Genomic DNA, 14,457 nt, shown 5'->3' with positions numbered 1-14,457 from the left:
TACAGTTTTCTCCATACCAAACTGAACTCTATTAGCAAGCATAGTATGAGTTTTGTCAAGAATATGTAAATCATATTAAAACACAGAGATTGGGTTGATAAAAAAGTGTGTGTGTGTGTGTTTTTTTTTTTTTTTTTGGTTCTATTGTTTTTATTTTTTTAGTAATTTCTTGTCTAAAATTTGAGCAACATGAAACTTAGAATGAGTGTATAATTGCCAAACGTCATTGATTATTTTTTCCACAATTAACGAAAGAGGCGACAAATTCTAAAGTCCCTTATCATAGGCGATGAACGTGATATGATGTTTTGATAGCACACTTTGCCTGTAACTGGTGCAACAGAACAGTTTCGTGACAGCAACAAAATAGTCGCCAACAATCCAGATCAAGCTTTAGCGCTGTCGTGACAATAACAAAATGGTCGTTGCGAGACTGTTGCTGATCACAAATCAACCTCTAGCGCTTTAATGACAGTACCAACATGACCTTTAGCGACATAATTTGTTTATTTCACTTAATCAGAACACAGCGACGCCCCAGGATGTCGCTATCCGTAGACGATCTTTAAGTTCCTTGATAACTTAATAGTTCAATCGGCTTATCACCACGAAACGCAACCTAATAAAGAATTTTACATATGTTGCTTCGTTATTTTTTACATATGTTGTTTATTTTACCTCTCAACTTTCAGCATTGACACCTGCAATGTACTTCGTCGTTATTTTTTACATATGTTGTTTATTTTACCTCTTAACTTTCAGCATTGACACTTACAACCCCTTAAGTTTCTAAAGACTTCATAATCAAGTTTTACGTTTTTTTATATTTTATTTTTATGTATGTGTGGGTATAAATTTAAGTTGATTTACGTTTCGAAGTAAATTTTCGCGGAAATGAGTTGGGTCAAATATTTTATGTTCTTATGCTTATTATTCTGACCTGAGCTCTCACGGTTTCGCAATTAACCCTTTAACAGATATCATCTAGGTATATTCACCTGTAAGACTGAATATTGGGATCTGGATACGGGAGTATATTCAAGTGGTGGGACATGCGAATGAGTTTAAGTTCTTAAAATATTAATCTCGTATCTCGAAACAGTTGAACTTTGTGTGAAAATTTAAGTGGATCAATATACTGACAATCTAGGTGAATTGTTTAGAATTTAAAATGTTTAAAGCTTAACGGTGTTGGTGATTTGTCTCAAAAACTGATATGATCCTCTTACACAAACTCACAAAAAGATTGTATGTAAATATTTCTTTATTGCATTTCATATTTTTTCAGAAATCCAAAAAGATTTTGAGTGTGTTTTAACATAAATTTTGAAAAATCCAAAAAGATTTTCGACAACTAGTGTTGGAAAGCTGTTTTTCAAAATTCCAAGTGCTAAACATGATGATTCTTATTTTGAGGGGAAAATTGTGAGTAAAAAAGGTTTTGAATTTGAAATCATTTTTTTTACAAAGTGGTTCATCAGAGATCTGTAAGTGGTGTCTAAGATTGCAAAATCTTTATGGTATAAAACTTATGTTTGTGGAAGAGACTGTGCAGGTTAGTCAGGTTCTGATACCTGAGGATTCTATGATTAAAGAGAGCGAGATTTCGTTTATGAGCTGAGTGTGAGCCAGGCGACGATCTTGAACCTGTGAAAGCCAGACTGTGATCCCAGCTTATCGAAATGGGGAGTCTGAAGATGCTAAAAGCCAGGTTTTAGTTCTGGAAGCTTGTAGACACGCAAGCTGCTGATGAATTTAAAGATTCAACATTAAAGGGGGAGTGTATTTGTTCGAGGGGAGTCTGTTTGGTGCAGAATAGAGAAGAAAGAGTTTTGAGGGTGCTTTTTAGTGTAAGATATTTTGAAGAGAAGCCTGAAGACTGATAAAGATTGAAGATGCGAAGTCTCGACACTGAAGACTCGTCAACATTCGAGGGGGGGTCTGTTAGTGCATGCGTCTGTCGACTTCGTCTTGTATCGAGTCTTGTTTGTAGATAGACAGATCAGGGCACGTAGTACGAGAATCAAGTAATTTCGCATGAGAAGCTAATTCCGCATGAAGTTGTTAGTATGTAATTCCGCACGGAATTAAGTTCCGCATGGAACCTCAATTCCGTTTGGAACATGCTCATGCGGAATCAGTCGTCTATATATAGCCTTGTTCATGCAAAATTATATATAGTTTTTCCGGTCAGTGTAACGAAGTGCTGCCGAAGTGCCGACTCGGTGTAATCTGTCATTATATCAATCAGAAAGGCAGTTTATTAGTGTATCTTGCTGAATTGACCTTGTTTCGTCTGTTTCCGCCTTTCGTTACAAGGATAAACTCTTCTGATCGACTCGTTCGGGTCTGAAATCGATCCTACAGAGCTTCACAATGGATGTATGTTGTAAAGGTTTGTCTTTGTTTTAACTTGTTTAGTAGAGTGTAACCTCAATATTTGTGAGAGTGGTTGTAAATTGTTGTGAGTGGAGGAGAGAAAAAACAGAAAAAGGGTTACTATTCATCAGTAAATTTGGAGGAGATATTGTTCACCTATATATTTATTTAATATTTTTTGAAAGTGGTTGTGAGTGGGGGAAAGAGAAAATGTAATGGTAAAGTATAAAAAAAGTATTATTTAATTGGAAAGGAGAGAGAAACTGTAGTTTTTTTACTGTAATTATAGAGATGGAGTAAGAGATTTGATTGTGAATGCTCTAAGTATTATAGTATTTAAGGGGATAAAAAAGCTTAGCCGTTCAAAAAAAAAAAAAAAAAGTGGTTGTAAAGGTTTGTCTTTGTTTTGACTTGTTTTGATGTTATTTGTGGTTTTGATGCATGGGCTGCTTTTATATCCCAAGATGTTCTTTTGTCTATAACATGATAAAGGGATGCAAGAGTCTAAGTGGACTGTTTTAGACATATTTAGTAAATGCAGAGGAAGATATAGAAGAAAAAACAGAACATTTGTTTCTTAAGGATTCTGACATATTAATCATCATTTTTGTGGTCATTTTTTCATTTAACCTGTGACTGGGGAGCCACCGGGGGGTCGGAAGTCACCGAACCTACAAATTCTATATAAGTAATATTTCTTTTATAAAACTAGGGGGTCGAAAACGTATATACCTAAAAAATTCTATACGAAACGTACATACATAACACTGCTGAGCGAAAAGTTCGGGGGGTCGGGCGCCCCTCCCGGCCCCTTGAAAGCTGCGCCACTCTGTGAGATTGTTCTATGGTGTTTAGTGAACCTAGTCTTATATATACAGTTTTCTCCATACCAAACTGAAATCTATTAGCAAGCATAGTATGAGTTTTGTCAAGAATCTGTAAATCATATTAAAACACAGAATGGGTTGATAAAAAAGTGTTCTTGTTTTTTGGTTCTATTGTTTTTATTTTTTATAGTAATTTCTTGTCTAACATTTGAGCAACATGAAACTTAGAATGAGTTTATAATTGCCAAACGTCATTGATTATTTTTTCCACAATTAACGAAAGAGGCGACAAATTCTAAAGTCCCTTATCGTGGGCGATGAACGTGATATGATGTTTTGATAGCACACGTTGCACTGTAACTATTGCAACAAAACAGTTTCGTGACAGCAACAAAATAGTCGCCAACAATCCAGATCAAGCTTTAGCGCTGTCGTGACAATAACAAAATGGTCGTTGCGAGACTGTTGCTGATCACAAATCAACCTCTAGCGCTTTAATGACAGTACCAACATGACCTTTAGCGACATAATTTGTTTATTTCACTTAATCAGAACACAGCGACGCCCCAGGATGTCGCTATCCGTAGACGATCTTTAAGTTCCTTGATAACTTAATAGTTCAATCGGCTTATCACCACGAAACGCAACCTTAATAAAGAATTTTACATATGTTGCTTCGTTATTTTTTACATATGTTGTTTATTTTACCTCTCAACTTTCAGCATTGACACCTGCAATGTACTTCGTCGTTATTTTTTACATATGTTGTTTATTTTACCTCTTAACTTTCAGCATTGACACTTACAACCCCTTAAGTTTCTAAAGACTTCATAATCGAGTTTTACGTTTTTTTTTAATTTTATTTTTATGTACGTGTCGGTATAAATTTAAGTTGATTTACGTTTCGAAGTAAATTTTCGCGGAAATGAGTTGGGTCAAATATTTTATGTTCTTATGCTTATTATTATGTACGTTTCGGTTTGTCTACATTTTGACGTAAATTTTATTTTTTTACGGAAATAAGTCGGGTCAAATATAATACATTTTTGCGTATATATTTTATGTACGTTTTCAGTTGATCCATGTTTTAGTGTAACTTTTTTTCCGAAAAGCCGCGGCAACACACGGACCAATTTGCTAGTTAAGATTACATGTATCAAAATATCAAAATACCATTAAGATACTTGTCTGTAAAAAAGCTATTCAAGGACTATTTATGTAAAACTTGGTAAGTCAAAGGGCCAACATGTGCATTAAGTTCTCTCTACAAAAGATTGGGAGCAACCTCATCCATACAATCATCCAACAACCAATGGATTTCTAGCATAACTATCCACTTCACCTTCTCTCTCTGCACCACCAGAGATATAAATAGATACATATATCATATATGAAACCATGTAACCAACTTTAACCCCCCCCCCCCCCCCCAACCCACCACTACCATGGCAGCTGCAGCAGCAACAATGACAGCATTTCACTCATACTCTCCTCAACAACAACAACAACACCAACCACCACAATCACAACAACCAACAGACCCCCCTCAACTTTCCAAAAAACCCAAAACCATCCTCCACAAAAACCCTCTTTACACTCCACTCCCCTCAAAACTCTCCCACCAATTCAAAGAAAAAATATTATGCCTTGAACTCATGGGCATTGATTCAGGCAAAGCCTTATCATCAAACCCCCTAATCCACTCAACCCCCCTCACTTCAATCCACACCATCATCACCTTCCTTCAATCCAAAGGAATTTACCAAAAAGACCTTCCAAGAATCATTGGCATGTGCCCCAACATCCTCACATCCAACATCACAACTGATCTTATTCCAGTTTTCAACTTTTTATCAAAAGACCTCAACATCCCAGATCAAGATTTCAGAAAAGTGATCAATAAGTGTCCAAGACTGCTTGTTTCTAGTGTTAAAGATCAACTAAAGCCTGCTCTTTTTTACTTAAAAAGATTGGGATTTCATGATATGGGTCAATTAGCTTATCAAGATTGTGTCTTGTTGGTGTCAAATGTGGAAAAAACATTGATTCCTAAGTTGGATTATTTGATTAGTTTAGGATTTTCGAAACCGGAGGCGGTTGAGATGGTTTTGAGGTGTCCTGGGCTGTTTACTTTTAGTGTTGATAAGAATTTTAAGCCTAAGTTTGAGTATTTTGAGAGGGAGATGAAGAGGGATTTGAATGAGTTGAAGAGTTTTCCTCAGTTTTTTGCATTTAGTTTGGAGAAGAGGATAAAGGCCAGGCATTTGCAGGCTTTGGAATGTGGGGTTGAGGTTTCTTTGCCAGTTTTGCTTAAATCTACTGATGAAGAGTTTGCAGAGTTGTTGAGAGAGTGTGATTGATCAAGAAATGTGTAAAGTTTTTGTTTTTGTAAGTATTGGAAATGACCCATGTAACCATGTTTATGTTATTGTTGTTTGGATGTTTGTTAACAATATTTGTTTTAACGAGTGTTTGTAAGAATCGATATATGCTAGTCGGCCCGTTAGATACAGACTAGTGATTAATGAGGATTAATAGAGATTCATCGGGATTAATCGGATTGAGAATTTTATATGTAAAATTGTAAACTTCTGTTTTATATGTATACGCATACATTTTTATGTGTATTTTTTAGCAAGAGAAGTTTTATCGTTCATCGGCTCATTTCTTAAGTACACAAGATTAATTACCAAAATTTATAAAGTTTGACTGGAAAATGATCGGAATCTGGCCGGTAATTGTCTGTAACCGCCAACTTTTTGGCCGATTAGGGCCGCCTAGGGCCACTGTTGACCGTTTAGGGATTAATCACATCCGACTAGTGATTAATCAACGATCAGTCGGATGCTATTCGGGATTTTTATAAGTTTACAACCATGGTTTTAAGAGGCATCCCGGAAACAAGTTGCAAGGCGCGAGTTTATGTACGTGAGACGCCTTAATCTCTGAATACTAGAAGCAAGATGATATAAGAAAAAAAGAAGTTTATGTACAACTTAAAAAGCTTTGGTATAACCTATTATGTACTACTTAATCGGCGCAAAGTGCAACCTAAAGAAGCTTGTTTTCAAATGGCTAATTCAGTTTCAGTTTGAAAATCTAAGGTCAAATTCAGTTAAATAAACAAAATAAACAAATAGTTGGTGTAACAAACTATCTACACAGAATGATTGAATACTAGGTATCAAAGTAACAACACATAATAAGTTAATAGTTTTAGCAAATATTATATTAATGAGTTTACAATCAAAATTATGGCGGTATAATATACTATATATGTTGAATCAAACAAGAAAAGCCACAGCTGGGGATGATCAACCTTTTGTACAAAGAAATTCGGACGAGAAACAATAGTACTGCAAGACGAGCGTTTTGATTTGGCCCTAACCATCCGAAATCTGACTACGACTGTGGTAATTCAGCAACCGCTACAAATAGAAAAAAGAAAATTACAATCAAACCAGAAAATAATAATTAAAAAAATTGTTTTTCGGTTAGAATTTGGTAAATATATGGAAATCTTATTGAGATTATTTGAATCTAGGGGTGCAAATAAGCTGAGCTACTCGACCTCAGCTTGAAAAGAGCAGAACTTAAACGAGCATGAGCCTGAGCCTAAAATAAGCTCGTTAGTAAACGAGCCCAAGCTTTGCTTATTGAGCTCGAGCTGGCCCGCGAGCCTAAACAAGCTCACTGTTTAAAAAGATTTAATTAATATATTAAATGTATATTTAAATAGTAATTATTACTATTTATAAAATTATGAAAAATAACTTAATTATATATAAAATAATAATTGTAATTAATATAAATTATTAATTAATAAATAATAAACGAGTTGAGCCCAAACCGAGCTCGAGCTTTAGAAACAAAGCTTGAATCAAGTGGAGCTCGAGCTTTCTAAAGTTAAACGAGCTCGGGCTCAGCTCGGCTTGTTTGCACCCCTATTTGAATCCAACTAACCAGTCAAATCCCCATTTGCCTCGTCTCCGCTTCTCCACACAATATCCTTCAATCCAGTTGAAAGATTCTTGTAGAACTGCATAATCAAGAACAAGATATAAGTTTACTTTCCTATTTTATTTTAGACAAAAAGATTTAATTAAGTTCCCATGGCAGAAGATGGGGATATTTATGAAGAAGATTTAGCATAAGATATGAAAGGTGAATGCCCCTTTGGTTTACATTAAATCGAAAACAAAAGCAAAACAACTATGAGTGTAAAAGGATATATAAATTATAACCAAGGGCGTTTAATAAATAACCAATTAAGAAGAGAAGTGTGAGAACTGCATACTTGTACATAGTACATGAAAGATATTACATGCCGTGAGAGAGCAAAAGAAAGACCGTTAAAAAGTCGTCTTTGTATCAAATTTTGAGCAATGCGTGTAAGTAAGTGTCTACGTTGTTTTTACAGTTCTCTGCTTAAAATTGGTTATGTATTGAACAATTCTATTATAAAATATAAACTAATACTATCTATTTTTAAAGTTAAGTTAATATACCTTGTGAAATTCCAATGTATCCCCTCCAGCTTTGCGAACCTCAACCATGTGCAGAGAAGGTGCCACTTCAAATATCTAAAAAAGGGTAATGTTACAAACATAAATAAAAAACACTATTGTGTTGTAATGGTAATAGAACTTTGTAAGAAAACGATTTAAAAGGTTTTATGCACTGTGTGTATACTTTGTGTCTTTGACCCGTTTGACCCAATCAACCAGTTTTCATATTTACTCCTATGTCATGGATCTAAACATACACTTCTACTGTTCAGCGTTTTTTTTTTTTTTTTCTGTGATGACATGAAATCTATGCAGTTAAAGCGGTCCAAAATCGAATAGCGGTCAAGGTCCGCTATATGATATATAGGTTATAGCGGTGATATAGCGGTAATTTTTATACCATGCATAATTTATGTATTTTTATATATATATAAATATATCATTGAAAAATATTAATAGTAATATCATAATTCATAGTAATATCATTCCATTATCAAAAACCTGTTGCAAATCAAATACTAATAGTAACTTTGAAGTATTTAATTTAAGAATTAACACAATCAAACACCGTTACTGCTATAGCCACCGCTATAGCGGTATTTAGCGCCACTAATAGCGGAACCGCTGTAGGCCACCGCTATTTGGACCGCTACACACCCTGAGGTCCGCTAACCGCTATAGCACCGCTATTGACTGCTTAGCATGAAATATTTAGAAGAATATATAATATACCTCTGTCGCAACAGACAAGTGGCCCTTACGCCCAGACTTTTCGCCATGGAGTTTTAACTGAAGTGCAAAAACGGGTGGTTTAACATTAGACCTCCAAAACAAAACAACACAACTACAAAATAAAGAATAAACATGCTTTGTCACCTTGTAATTGTTTTTCTTCACATCAAATCCCAAAGGTGTAGCAGCTTCTTCTATTTTTGAAATGATCTCATTGGCAGGACGTTTTGATGTAAATCTTGTTTCACGCTTGACAAGCCCCTAATATTTCATTAAATTCAAAAGTCAATAAGGTCAAAGTTGATAAATAATAAAATCTTATAAATTTGTATAACATAATCCAAAACCAATAAGAGAAGATTGAAAAGTGTTAAACATACCATTTGTTTTTCAAAAAGAGAACTTAGGTTAAGGCCTTGAGATTTAGAAATAAGCTCAAACGCATTCATAGTGACAGGTTGAGAAGGTCGTTCATCGCGCCTTTCCACAACAAGGGCCGGAGAATCCTATACACCAAGTATAAAACTCATGAAATGTTGAAACATCATCAAAAGGGTATATTAGTAATTTAACAAGTGACCGAAGTTACCCCGGCTTCATCGAAAATAGCATCCACATCATCTAGACTAACATCCTCTTGTTCAAATTTAGGAGGCACATATCCTTTCTTAAACCATTCATGTTCAATGAGTTCAGCCGTTGTGATCCGCTGTCGATCGTAATAGTCATATAATCATTCAAAATTTTAAATCAACCGGTAAACCGAAAGATTAATACATAGTCATTTACAAAGCATTTTTAAGCTTTAAAAGCAAAGACAAGTGAACGTACAGACACAGGATTAGGATCTAAAATCCTTTTGATTAGTTTCTTTGCATTTGACGAGAACCACGGAGGACAAGAGAACTCGGCCTTAAATATCTGCAATCACAAAAAACTCCAAAGACATTAAATTTACTTTGCAAACTAGAAACGACAAGATATAAAATATAATAAATTAAAATAAAATAAATAATATGTTACCATCACTGATAACGGGGGGTCTAAGAGGGAGCAGCCTTTCTATCTTCCGGTAGGGGTGTGCACGGTTCGGTTATATGGTAGTAAAACGGAAACTGTAACTGAAATGTTCGGTTTTCGATTATTGAAAACCGTTCGGTTTCGGTTTTTTCATTTTTAGCAACAGTTTGGTTTGGTTTTTCGGCTTGTTCAGTTTGTGGAATATAATTATGTAAGATTCAAATATAACGAATAATTCATAAATCAATATATAACAAACATTAAAAAATGATTTTTTAGGTTATTCGGTTCGGTTTTCGGTTTTCAAAAAATGTAAAACCGTAACCGACCGTAAGTTTCAGTTCGTTTTTTTTTTTTCCTTTTTTTGTGTGGTTAGGTTTTTTTTTATTCAGTTAAATCGGTTTTCTTGGTTCCGGTTCAGTTTTTTTCGGTTTTCTGCTCACCCCTATAATCCGGGATATAGGAAAAATTTGCCCCCATCCTACCCTCTCCGCAAACCCTACCTTGAGCGGGATTTTAGTGGGTAGTGGGTACGTTTGTTTGTTATATTACGATCACCAGTGGCAGCTTGACCAAAAGTTCCGCGGGGACGGAAAGTTTTCTTATTGCTATGTTTTGGGTTATATGTTCGGTTCGGGTCAAACAATAATACCTCCAAATAAAACTAAATAATCTTCATTCATTCAAAGGACCCGTTCTTACACATACAAAAAAAACTAAATTTGAACCCTTAATTTTCATTTATATAAAAACTAGTTTCAGACTTTATTTAAACTCACTTCAAGTTTAAAAACAATTATAAAAAAAATTACTAATAGCTCCATTCTTCAGGCTTTTTTAAACTCAATACGAAAATATGTATAAATTTTTTGGACACTAAACTTGGTAGGGGCAGGGAATTTTTAGGCAAAATAATTGGCAGGGGCGGACCTATATAATTTTAAAAAATTCGGATGAGAAACCAAAAAAATTACACTACTAACCAAAACATTGGCGGGGGCGGGTGCACCCCCTTGCCCCTTAAAAGCTCCGCCCTTGGCTATAACTTATCTTGCCTAAAAGGTAATCTTGCAATGATTGAATTTAAATACACGTAAACAATACGCGAATACCTTTTTGTAAAGAGCCATAAGGTTTGACTCTTCAAAAGGCAGGTACCCAGCCATAAGAACAAAAAGAATTACACCACATGACCATAAATCAGCCTTAGCTCCATCATAGCCCTTGTTGTTGATTACCTAGCAACGTATACAACCAAACCCTAAGAAAAGCAGCTCGTTTATATTACTATTTTTGTTATAATTGGAGAAACGTTATTTACCTCGGGTGCAACATAATTTGGTGTGCCACATGTTGTGTGTAGTAAGCCATCTTCCTACAAGAAGAATGTCGAGAAACTGAGTTCAATCTCCCTATTTTATTTTAGGCGATGTTGAAAAAATCGGCGGTGAATAGTTGGCAACTAGTCGTTAGTCGGTCGGCCACTAATTAATTTTTAGGTAATTGGTAAATTAATTGCTAGTCAGCCCTAATCGGCCGGAAATCAGTGATTCCGACCAGATTCCGGCCATAATATGTAAATTCCGGCCAGATTTCGACCAAAACATGTAAGCTCTGACGATGAATCCTGTATACTTGAAAAAATGGGTCGAGGAGGGGTTAAAACATGTCTACTTAAAAAATTACATATAAAAATGTGTGTGTGTGTGTATGTATATATATAACTAAAAATTACATATAAAAATCTCAATAGATTAATCCTGATTAATAGCTAGTCAGTACCCCACCGGCCGACTAGCGCCTAGCGATTCTTACAACCATGATTTTATGGTATCTAATCACGTTTTACATGTCAAATAAAGAAGGAAAAATAAAACACTCACCCTAACTTGTTGTGGCAGTGCACTCAATCCAAAATCGGAAACTTTGAGACATCCACTTGAATCCAACAATAAATTTTCAGGCTGCAAAATACCACCATAACGCTAATCGTCAAGGCATTCTTAATACACTTTTGCGCGCGTTTTTTCTTATATAAATAATATTGCCTGATGTATCAAATTATAACTATAACGGCAATATTATTACAAGTTTCAACGCATTTGACTGATTCCCCTTTTACCTTGAGATCTCTATGGTAAACACCGCGACTATGGCAGTAATCAACTGCATTTATGAGTTGTTGAAAATATTTTCTTGCTTCATCTTCTTTAAGTCTGCCTTTCGCTGCCTTAAGAATATAAAATGCATAATCTTGTATCAGTATGTCAGTTATGAAGGCCATGGCAAGGTTGAAACTAATGTCGACTTACAATTTTGTCGAATAATTCACCACCCGTCACAAATTCCAAAACAATGTATATTTTTGTCTTGCTCGCCATAACCTACAATAAAAAAAAGCTTTAGCCACACATTTGTTAAAAACTTATAATTCATTGTGCCTACATGTGTACGGTTAAACATGTGTTATAATGCTAATGGTCTTCTTTATGAAAGGCAACTTAAAAATGGTAAGTTAACATAATAGGACTAAATGTTTAACACAAATATAGCAATATAGAGAGACGATTAAATGTTTAATACAAAACCAATTTTAAGTATACAACTACAAGAACCTCATAAGGCGGTTATATAATCGCCTACCCCACTAAATTTCTAAGGGGTTGTTTGGCAACATCTGAATGGTTAAGTGCTGAACTAGGAAGATGTCTGAATCATTAAGTGCTAAACCAGTAAGAGGTCTGAACCATTAAGAGCCGGTATAATGCTTACCCGTTCAGAGGCAAATGTCTGACCAATTCAGATTAGAGGTCTTAACCATTCAGACTCTATATAATGCTTAACCATTCAGAGGCAAATGTCTGAACCATTCAGACATCTGCTTGTGAAACAAACAGTCTGAACCATTAAGTGCTGAACCAGTAAGAGGTCTGAACCATTAAGAGCCTCATTAAGAGGTAAACAAACCTCATTATATCCAACAAGCACTATATACAAGTGCATTATGCAGTTCCAGCAATTCACTCCAATTATATAAACTTGAATAAAATTTAAAAGAGAGCAACGACGGACAACTGACCTCAAACATACGAATCACATTCGGGTGTCTGATTAGTTTCATAGTCGCTATCTCACGTTTGATCTGCAATTTCCCAATATAAAATGTTATATAAATAACTAGTTAGCTACAAAATACAACGATTTCATATCGTTCATAGTCAATGTCAAGCTTTATAGTGAATTAAAAAACTATATAACAAAAAAAATTCAAGCAAGAAATGATAAACAATCAAATTATCTTTCTTATTAGTTTCCAATCCTTCATGAAAGTCTAATCAATAAAAAAACTTGGATCAAAAAGGGTGCTTATATACAAACAACTTGGGTCCACCCGGTGTCCGGTCAATAGTATAACTGAAAAAGTCAACGCCATAGTCAAATACCTGAGAGATCATCTTATGCTTTAGCACTTTCTCCTTATCAAGAATCTTGATTGCAACATTCTCACCTGTCTCAACATTTCTAGCAAACTTCACCTTTGCAAATGTCCCTTCACCAAGAGTCCTTCCTAATTCATACCTCCCCACCCTTGTTCTTGAAGGCCTTGAAGATGCCATTATTTACCACTCTACCCTAACTCTAAAGTCTAAACTATACCCAAATACCACACAGATATAAAGTCAACCCACAAGTCAATAACTTGATTTTCCCAGAAAAAAAAATATATATAATAATTTTTATTTCAAGTCAAAATCTTTTCTTGCTAACCTGCTGTATACTAATATTAACTAGCTCTTCACCAAAAATTAAAAAAAAAAAAAAAAAAGATTAAAGTCTTTTCTTCTTACAGGGCTGCCACACTTGAGATCTTGAAACACTCATCTTCTTCCCTGTTAACTAAAAATTAGAAAAAAAAAACGAACCCTAAAACGAATTAATCTTGAATCTTGAATTAGCAATAAAGAAATTGCAGGAAGAAAAGGGTTCAATTTAAACAAATAAAGCATGCAAATTGGATGATAAATTTGGGTTTTTTTTTGGAATCTTTGATGGTGAAACTGAAACGAACAAAAATGGAGGTGGAGACGAAGGGGGTGAGTCATAAAGAAAGTGAAATAATTGATGGAGTATTGAATTTGATTACTTGAATATAATATAATATATTGTTATAAAGAAAGTTAAATAATTGACGGAGTATTGTATTTGATTTGATTTACATGAAGATAATATTGAAAATATTATACAATGAAGTGCACGTTTTGATAATTATGTTATTTTATAGCCCTTGACATAACCAAAGTTATTCAATAGATCCACATATAATTCATTTATTATGTAATTGATCGTTAGTGTATCGATTTTTGTTTAATTGCCCCCACCCACTTGTTGCTGATCACCCTATTTTACACGTGTAAATCTGTTTTGTAGATCCGTTGTGAACCATGCTTTCCTAATATATTTATTATATTTGATGGCTTGATTAGCGTTTGTTTCTATTTGGATCAAAATGACTATATTTTAGGTTTGGGGCATGAATGTTGTCGTGTATAGTTGTGGTGATTGTGTGGTTTGTTGGTGATTTATGTTTCTTTAATTATTTTATTTAACTAAGATTTACACGAGATCAAAGTCTTTTTTTGTGAAGCTTTAATACGGATTCATGTGATTTTGTAACAAGAGACAATGGTTTCGGGGGGGGGGGGGGGGGAGTTGGAGGGCAGTGGTGGCATCAGAATGGACGTTAGTGATGAGGAGAGAGATTGAGAGTGAAAAGCAAATTGGGTTTCCTTGCTACCCGCTTGTCAAACGAAAGCCAATCGAAAGCATTTGGAATGATGCGCACTAAAAACATAATTGTTGGGTGTGGTAGCTTCGTGGAGATGTGCGATCGTCAGGCAAGAAGGGATGTTTAAGTAAACTATTGGACTAAAGGTCTAACTTTCAAAAGGCGGTTACCAAATCGTAATATAAACATTATCAAATCTACCATC

The 14,457-nt window shown here is 34.8% G+C and overlaps 2 protein-coding genes across 5 annotated transcripts; one reads left to right on the top strand and one right to left on the bottom strand.

Moving 5' to 3' along the window:
* Nucleotides 1-4,605: 4,605 nt before the first annotated feature.
* Nucleotides 4,606-5,671, top strand: LOC110911815 (transcription termination factor MTEF1, chloroplastic). The gene has a single exon (XM_022156467.2). The coding sequence runs from the start codon at nt 4,652-4,654 to the stop codon at nt 5,564-5,566; it is 915 nt and encodes a 304-aa protein (XP_022012159.1). The 5' UTR covers nt 4,606-4,651; the 3' UTR covers nt 5,567-5,671.
* Nucleotides 5,672-6,350: 679 nt separating this feature from the next.
* LOC110911813 (CBL-interacting serine/threonine-protein kinase 23) lies at nt 6,351-13,707 on the bottom strand. 4 transcript variants are annotated; one of them, XM_022156464.2, is made up of 16 exons: nt 13,235-13,707; nt 12,910-13,117; nt 12,546-12,608; nt 11,779-11,850; nt 11,589-11,696; nt 11,350-11,430; nt 10,788-10,841; nt 10,579-10,704; nt 9,278-9,367; nt 9,036-9,155; nt 8,827-8,952; nt 8,591-8,707; nt 8,447-8,503; nt 7,715-7,789; nt 7,170-7,245; nt 6,351-6,634 (listed from the first exon to the last, which is right to left on the bottom strand). In XM_022156464.2, the coding sequence occupies exons 2-16, from the start codon at nt 13,081-13,083 to the stop codon at nt 6,609-6,611; spliced, it is 1,365 nt and encodes a 454-aa protein (XP_022012156.1). In that variant the 5' UTR covers nt 13,084-13,117; nt 13,235-13,707; the 3' UTR covers nt 6,351-6,608. The 4 variants fall into 4 exon arrangements, with proteins under 4 accessions (XP_022012156.1, XP_035840504.1, XP_022012158.1 ...); XM_035984611.1 differs by having other exon boundaries at nt 12,910-13,112; XM_022156466.2 differs by having other exon boundaries at nt 13,315-13,707.
* Nucleotides 13,708-14,457: the final 750 nt, after the last annotated feature.

This window comes from Helianthus annuus, chromosome 15 (genome assembly GCF_002127325.2).
Source record: "Helianthus annuus cultivar XRQ/B chromosome 15, HanXRQr2.0-SUNRISE, whole genome shotgun sequence".
NCBI lineage: Eukaryota > Viridiplantae > Streptophyta > Magnoliopsida > Asterales > Asteraceae > Helianthus > Helianthus annuus.
The sequence above is the reverse complement of the archived record's forward strand: the minus strand, read 5'-3'. Positions and strand labels throughout refer to the sequence as shown.

Bases quoted from the DNA above. Each gene is read 5' to 3' on its own strand.
- LOC110911813 (XM_022156464.2), bottom strand. From the start codon at position 13,083: ATGGCATCTTCAAGGCCTTCAAGAACAAGGGTGGGGAGGTATGAATTA. The intron at 11,851-12,545 runs GTCAGTTGTCCG...TTTTTATTGTAG, and splicing joins ATGTGATTCGTATGTTTGAG to GTTATGGCGAGCAAGACAAA. The intron at 9,156-9,277 runs GTACGTTCACTT...TACGATCGACAG, and splicing joins TAGATCCTAATCCTGTGTCT to CGGATCACAACGGCTGAACT.
- LOC110911815 (XM_022156467.2), top strand. From the start codon at position 4,652: ATGGCAGCTGCAGCAGCAACAATGACAGCATTTCACTCATACTCTCCT.